General features: G+C 31.7%; 1 protein-coding gene across 1 annotated transcript in view; it reads right to left on the bottom strand.

Annotated features, from left to right (window-relative positions):
- Positions 1-878: 878 nt before the first annotated feature.
- LOC108392843 (probable C-mannosyltransferase DPY19L2) overlaps positions 879-8,922 on the bottom strand; it is a 111,382-nt gene continuing 103,338 nt past the window's right edge. The window contains 1 exon segment of the mRNA XM_036990540.2: positions 879-5,800. Coding sequence (XP_036846435.1) covers positions 5,650-5,800 — 151 coding nt within the window. The 3' untranslated portion in view covers positions 879-5,649.

Raw genomic sequence — 8,922 nt, 5'->3', positions numbered from 1 at the left:
TAACACAACTCAAAAGAAACAGGAAGACTAATTTGAAGTTCTAATCAATGTACTACTGAAAGTTAGGTAATGCAAAGTTCTATAATATATAGAACATGGGAATACAGTGATAGGTTGGGTTGCAAAAACAGAATTCTCATCCAATGGAGGCTATTTTAAGGCCACAAAACAGCCACATTACATCACACACTTACTAACAAAATAGAATCAAATGATTACTGTGAATTTTAATACAATTTCTGTGAATGACGTCTTTCTTCAAAGTCCTGTGAACCATTTTTAAGAACCTGAACTACTCCTGTAAGATTCTATCTTTTCTTTTCACTGGTATCCAGGATTTTCCAACTTTCCATTAGTGAACATAAAATACTTCTACAGAAAAAATTTTAAAGTGAGAAAAAAGAAAAATAAAAAGTCACTCTTTCTATTGTTCGTGCTTTTCAACTGTCACATCATTGGCTATTTGAATAAATTAGTCAGTTGCAAAACTGGAAGCTCAATAAAATCTACAATCTGAAAACATGTTTGACTAGCTGGACCTCAGTCATCAGAACAATTCTTGAGGCTTGTTTAAGTACCCTTCAGCTACTGAAGGAGAAGCTGAGGCTCAGGAACCATTGATGTGGTATCAAAGCCCTACTGTGAAGGGTGTTGTAAACATCATAAAGTATACGTATACATCTTAAAGAATTATAAAATGAATACTTATGTACTTCATGTCTAATTTAAGAACTAGAACAGGAACACAGAAGCACTCAGGGTCCCTCTCCTAGAAGTGATCACAAGCCTCAGTTCTGTGTTAATTGTACATATGCATTTATTGTTACTGACATATATCTCCTAATATTATTTGCTTTTAGGCTACATATAAATAGCATATATATTTACATACACACGTGCACACACCCACCACTTTTGATAACTTAGTGTTTTACTAACACTATATTTGAGATTCATAAATAGATAATTTTCACTCCTTTACGATATCCTACAGATGGAAATTCTTCATCATATTCACTCTATTGGTGGACCTTTAGGTTGTTCTCAGCAACCTCTCCCCTCCTGCCAAGGTACAAGTAATGCTTCCATAAACATTCTTGTCATTATTCTCCCTGACACGGTACAAGCATTTTTTTTTTTAGAATGAAATTGTTGGTTGCACAGACTGAATACTTTCAAGTTTACCAGGGATAACAAATTATTTTCCAAGGTGACCATATTAATTTATATTCCTACTTTAATTTCATGAGAGTTCTTGTTGCTCCTGGTTCTCACCAATTATTATTATCAGAATTGCACATTGGTTTTAATTTGCATTTCCCTATTTTCTTGTTTTAAATTTCTGCCTTTCATTTAAGTCTTTGACCCATCTAAACTTGATCTTTGAACATGAAGTTACATACCTACTTGTTCTTTTCAAACTTTCATTTTTCATGGTTAAAAATCATCTTCAAAGATATTCATCTTCTTCCTTACCTCTAACTCCCATTTCTTTTTTTATTGAGGTACATACAATAAAATGCACAAATCTTATGTATGGCTTGCAACCCTATCTTTTTTGAGGAAACTCAATGGATTTATCAAAGGATATGAACAGAGCTTCAAAGAATGTACTTTCTAAATAAGAATATATTGTTTTTACTGGACAATTATGAACATAAAGCTCCACTAGTTCATATGAGGCCAAAAACTATTGAAAACTTAATTACATTGCTTTCTATAGCCTATAAAAAGCAGTCCAGATTAGATAATAATAATGGCTTAAGAAATTTCATACATTAACATGACTGAGAAGGTTGATAGTGTTCAACCATAAAATTATGATAACTGAATTCCTTATTTAAACAGCTGAACCATTGAGATGTTTAAACTTGATATTTAATATTAAATATGACATATTGAATACAGTATAAATTATAAACTATTTTAGAAAACCCAAAGCATAATCTTCAGCCTGTAGAGTAGTAAGAGTATACAAACTCACATGACATCTTCATCAACTTTACTGAACATTGAAAGACAAGACAGACTCACCAACAGTGAGTATCTTTAACACAGACAATCTTAATGCTGGGCTGGACACACATAAATGTGGATGAATATGAAGAGGCAATACACATGAGGAAATGCAACCATTTAACAACAATTTAACAAACATGAATAGGTACCCAATCTCACAAACCATGGAATGCAAATTAAAATAATGGAAATTATAATTTGGAAATTAACAAAATAAAATTTTAATAAGGTTAACCAATGTTAATGGGAGTTTCGTGAACTGAACATTGCCAACATACATAACTTTTGATGGGGCATACAATCCTTTTGCAAGGTAATTAGAGGCAAACTGCATTGAATTTCTTTTACTGAAATTAACTTTATGCAATCTATCCCAAGGAAGTGATTTGAAAATTAAAACAAAATCTTAATGCACTAAGATATTAATTGCAGTGTTCTACATACAGTTGCAAAAATGGAAATAGCTCAACAATGGTTAAGATATATGTTTATATACACAGATACCTATGTGCCTATATGTACATACATAATGTACAAAATAAAGATAGGTAGCCATTAAAAATAGTCGATTTGTAATACTTTCAGATTTACTATATAAAGAGCAAAGTATAAAACTGTTTAATCTATGTTAAAAGAAAAAACAAGCAAAATATTTATGACTAAAGGTTGGAAGAAAACAATGACACATAAATAGTGCCTGTTGAAAATTTTTCTAATTTCCTGTTTTTTTCAAAACTAAATTTCTAGAATGAATTTGTATTGCTTTTATAGTAGAAACTTATAAAATATAAACAATTTTATAATTAAATTAACATGAAAAGTACTCAATGTTTTTTGATGTCGTGTCTATTAGCAGCGAAGGGGGACATACATTATTCACTGAAACAGTACATTAGCTTCTGACAACTGGATGATGAAGCAGATTGTAGCCTGTGTGAGACTCACTTCTAGTCATGGTTTCAAACAAATGTGCAAAAAAATGATCATAGGAAACTAAGGAGAACACTTCACTGCACTTGGGAAAAATCTGCCCATCACTCAACTCACAGTGCTCATGCATAGTCTTCACATTTCAAAAGAAAAAACAATATAATATATGCAAACAAGAAGCCAATAGCATTATTTGCATACAAGAAAGCTGTAGTCCAGCTTTCTATTTACTGATACACAAAAAAGGTAGACTATTTGGAATTCTGAGGTGAGATAACCTACCAGGTAATGTGATATTACTGAACTGGTTATTAAGTGGGCTGGAGAGAGGGAGCAAATGGAACTAACATTTGCTGAGTGCCTATATATGCTAAGTGTTTTTACTCACTATTTTACTAATCCTCATAATGACCCTACAAGGAGGTAGTGTGAATTCTGATTTACAGGTGAAGAAACTGAAGCTCATGGGAGTCAAGTAACACAACCAAGCTTAACACAGTGCCTAGCATATAAGTGCTCAATAAATATCTTTTGAATGCATGGTAAATGGAAGTGCCAGCATTTAAATTTAGACCCATCTGGTTACAAAGCCCATGCTTTTTCTATCACTGTATAGTGCCTTCTGTGTGAGATTAGCATAATTGTTTTAAAATGGCTAAGAAAGGTTATTGCCAATGTAAACATGGTTAATAAATCCAAAACCTATGATTTCTACCTTCATATCAGAACTGATTCAATTTCAAAATGTATGTTTGATAAAGGATGAGGGAAGATAGAAAACACACAGAGCATCTTCGAGCTTCTTTAATTTTTCAGCATCCATAGCACATGGAAATAACATAAATCCACATTAATACATTATATTTGTGGAACATTTTATTAATTAATACAACTCTTCTTTTTTTTGTTGTTGAACTCTGCCAACTTCTTTAAAAAATGTTTCTTATGAAAACACCTCCAAAATGTGTTACTCTACTTTTGTGAATGTTAGGTGTTATATCTCTTTTCTTCCTTTTCCCCACACACCAAAACAAATTATTTGAAAATGCTAAAATAATTAAAATGTGCCATGCTTTCTTAGATGCTTTGTATCCTTCCTGTATTAAAATATTTTACAACTACAAAAGTTGAAAATAATTTTATTGGTTTATATATATATATAAATCCCTATAAATGTATTTGTATTGAATATTTTATTAACTAATACGGCTCTTCTTTTCAAAAAAATTCTATCAACTTCTTTAAAATATTTTCTATGAAACATCATCCAAAATATATTTTAATTTTTATGAATGTTAGGTGTTGTTTCCTTTCCTTCTTTCCCTGTACCTACACCAAATAAATTATTTGAAAATGCAGATATAAATGAAATGTGGCATGCTTTATCAGCTGTTTTGTATCTTGTATTAAAATATTTTACAAATATAAAAGTTGAAAAATAATTATAATCCTGTGTATAATCTCCTATGTACTATATGTGAACTAATTTATGGAATTAAGTCATTTTGTTATCTCAAATGCAGAGGGCAAGAACATAAGGGAATTATAAAGACTCTCAATATGATTAAAGTTGATACAAAATTAAATATTACAGATGTGACCTATTTAATGTCTATCAGGTAGACAAAGAGAGTGTTTATCTTTGCATTTGGCAATGGTACCTTCAAGATAACTACCACTTTTCAAAGTATTATTGTTGGGTAGGTTTTATATTGAGTGAGATTTATTAAACATCACCTTCCTCATCAAAAACCAAAAATTAATGAGGACTTAAAAATGTATTATTACAAAAGATGGTGATAGGAAAGAAAGACTAGTTCAATGAGCTACAGGGTTATCAAGATAAATATGCCTTTGCATCATTCAAGATACAGAATCTTAGAATCTCATTTGATAAACTTAACTGGAACTTCTTTTCTGATAATGTTTAACTCTCAAATTTGGTTGCATGCCACAGCAATTTTATTTTACCTGGATATTTACAGAGAAACCACTGGACTACAAAGACAGATTAACAACTTGTTGGGAACTTCGGTTGAGAACTAACCAGTGGAAAATACTTACCTGGTTGGGTAAATAAATTTCAAGAGATTTAAAACATTACAAAATAAGCTGTTTTTAAAAATACTTAAGTTGAAATACTTAAAGAAAAAAGTTATTAAAAGCTATTAAAGATCTTTCCTTAAAAAACAAAAAAAAGCAGAAACAACCTTAATAGACACATGGTTACAAACAAATTTCCTCACAGAGGTAAAGAAGTGTGGTCAGTATCAGGATCTTACGGAAGTGTCATTTCAGAAACTGCATTAGTCTATTCTAAGTGCTTTAAAGAGTTTGAGCTGATATATCCTGGTACCAGGGAAAATCTAAAACAATTCACTTAGTTGGAAACAAAAGGACTCACATATCCTTGATTTTATTGTTCTTTTACATATATTTTTCTTTAAAATTCTAAGATGAACATTTGTTTATGCAGTATGAAATTATTTAACCATTTAAATGACAAGCTTAATAAAGCTGACATTCAATAGAAAAGAATGAAATAATTTACCTTTTAGTAATGAGAAAAAGTAAATCATTTTTATTATCTCCTTTTAGGGCTCCCTTATTAAAGTTTGTGATTTTTATTAATGAAAATAAGCCAAAATGATTGTTTTTAACTCACTTCTTTGCATCACAGTGTAATAGACAGCCTCGTTCTCAGTTAACTTTTAATACTCTGTATATACTATTCTGAAATACTTTGGTGAAGTAAGGCCTGGCATCCTTGAGCAAGATGCTGCATAACGGAGGTTGGGCTGTGTTGGAAGGATCTTCCGCATCCCAAATTTCAAGCATACTACAACCAGGCCTGGGAAAAAAGGCACATGCATATCCACATTAAAAATGCATCCATATCTAGAAGAAATATATAAATTGTAAAATAACTTTTAGGTTTTTAGAGACAAATTTATTTAATAAATTAAAAAATTTAAGCATCACTTCAAAAAACATAAGATCAACAATTAGAGATAATAAAAAATGAAATTAAACATGCTGCATTTTTATGATCCACTTAATCAAATTACTAATAATAAAGGTTCAATACACATTAATATACATTTAAAAATCCAAATAGAAATAATTTTCTAAGTGATGTCACCACCCAAATGGAAGGTGCCTTATTAGCATAAGACAAAGGAAAAGCTAATCTAGTTCCTGATGAATTTCATACTTCTGCTTAAATTGACTTGGATGAGCATGAAAACATATAGTCCAAGGCAGGGAAGGGAAGCTCTTATGCCAAGTTTGCCTGAACCCCTTCCCATGCTGGGTGGCTTTACAAGTGGACTGAGTGAGACAGTATTTCTCGCTAGAGAATAACCATGCATGAGAGTCATTAAAGGGAAGAAATCAGGCAAAATTGATCTCTATTTTTGTAACAGCATATGAGGTATAATTTGTGTACAATATAATTCACCCATTTTATGTGTAAAGTTTGATAAATATGGGCAAATGTGTATAGGTGTTTAAGCACCACCATAATCATAAGACAGAAAATTTCCATCACAGAAACAGGTTCCCTTGTACTCTTTTGCAGTTAATCCCCTCCCCAAACTAGCCCAGGCGACTACTGATCTCTTTTCTGCCTATAGTTTTGCATTTTCTAGAATATTCTAGATATTTATATCTACTGTGGCTTTCATATGTTACTCACATGTAATAACTGTATTCTTTTCCTTCAATCTATACATATGTCTATATTTAAAATCCATCTCTTATAGTATAGCAGCACATAGCTGGGTTTTGTTTCTGTACTCAGTCTGTCAATGCCTTTTGCCTGGAATGTTTAGTCCCCATTCACTTTTGCAATTACAGATACGACTTGATTTAGGCTTGCCTTTTTTCCTTCTTTCTTCTATTTGCATATCTCTGAACACTGACAGCATTGGGCATCTTTTCATGGATTTACTGGTCATTCACACATTTTCTTTATTCTATCCAAGACTTTTGCCCATTTTCAGTTTTGTCATTTTATTATTAATTTTTAAAATTTCTTTATATAAACTGTATACATAAGTCCTTTATCAGATACATGCTTTGCAAATATTTTCTTCTATTCTGTGGCATGCCTTTTCATTTTCTTGACACTATCTCTTGAGGAAAAGATTTCAGTTTTGATACAATTCATTTATTTTGATATCATTAATATACAATTACATGAGCAACACTGTGGTTACTAGATTCCCCCCCATTGTCAAGTCCCCATCACAGTCACTGTCCATCAGCATAGTAAGATGCTATAGAATCACTACCTGTCCTCTCTGTGCTATACTGCCTTCCCTGTGCCCCCCCTCCCCATACATTATGTGTGTTAATTGTAATGACCCTTATTCCCCTTTTCCCTCCCTTCCCACCTTTCCTCCCCAGTCCCTTTCCCTTTGGTAACTGTTAGTCCATTCTTGGGTTCTGTGAGTCCTTCAGTTTTTGCTTTGTTCTATACTCCACAGAGGAGTGAAATCGTTTGGTACTTGTCTGTCTCCGCCTGGCTTATGTCACTGAGCATAATACCCTCTTAGCTCCATCCATGTTGCTGCAAATGGTAGGATCTGTTTTCTTCTTATGGCTGAATAATATTCCATTGTGTATATGTGCCACATCTTCTTTATCCATTTATCTACTGATGGACACTTAGGTTGTTTCCATTTCTTGGCTATTATAAATAGTGCTGTGATAAACATAGGGGTGCATTATATCTTTTTGAAATTAGGCTCCTGCATTCTTAGTTACCCTAGGAGTGGAATTCCTGGGTCAAATGGTATTTCTTTTAGTTTTTTGAGGAACTTCCATACTGCTTTCCACAATGGTTGAACTAATTTACATTCCCACTGATACAACTTATTGATTTGTTTTTTATGGTTGGTATTCTGTGTTCTAAGAAATCTTTACAACTTTGGATTTTACAATTAGTTCTGCAATCCATGTCAGGCTAGTTTTTGTGGATGGTATAGTATGGATCATGGTTCAACTGGTCTTCTATACAGATATCCAGTTATAGCAAAAACACCGTTGAAAAGACCCCTTTTCTATTCAAGTAAAAAATATTATTTTTAAAATTTATTTTGTAATTTGTTTCTGTAACTCATAAGCTATCTGTAAATTTATTGCCTATATTCCAAATATGTGTGGATTTACTAGATCTGTATTTAAAACTGATTCTTAACATAATTCTGTGTGATTTCAAACCTTTTAAACACATTGAGATAATTTTTATGGCTCAAAATATGCTCTCTCCTGATGAACATTCCAGGTGCTCTTTAAAAGAATGTAGTTTCCTTCACTGTTCTCTAAATGTCATTAGGTCAGGTTTTTTGATACTGTTTACTTTTAGTATCTTTTAAATCCTTACTTTTTATCTACTTTTCTCCATAGAGAAAAGAATGTTAACATTTCCAACTATGAAGATCTGTTTGTTTTTTCTTTTAGTATGCACATTTACTTTGTGTACTTTGAAGCTCTGTTTAGATGTATATACACATTTAGACTTGTTATGTATTTTTGGTGAATTAATCCTTTTGTTTTTATAAAATGTCCATCTTTAGCTGCAGTAATATGCCCTGTTTTGTCCTCTACTTTGTCTTATTAAATTTTAGATTAAAATTAACATGATATGTATATACATTATGATGTTCCTGTTTTTCTTTAGAAGATGACATTTCTTCCTATTATTTATCAGATATTAAAATTAGATATAAAAATTAGTTACTAAAATTTCTGAAAACTTTTCAAAAATGTGTTACAGCCTAATTATCCACAGGAGAAATGAAAATTCTTCCTGTCGTGCAATGGTCAGCACTCTGGACTCTGAAAATTCTTAATGTTAAACTTAATACAACCAAGGACCTCTTAAATCAAGCAGTTAACAAAAAAAAGTCTCAAGATATCCACTGAACATCTTAGAATTTTATGATTTTTTAGAGACTTAAAATTCAG

This window comes from Manis javanica, chromosome 6 (assembly GCF_040802235.1).
Source record: "Manis javanica isolate MJ-LG chromosome 6, MJ_LKY, whole genome shotgun sequence".
Classification (NCBI taxonomy): Eukaryota; Metazoa; Chordata; class Mammalia; order Pholidota; family Manidae; genus Manis; species Manis javanica.
Note: the sequence above shows the minus strand (reverse complement) of the source record. Positions and strands in the feature narration are given on the sequence as shown.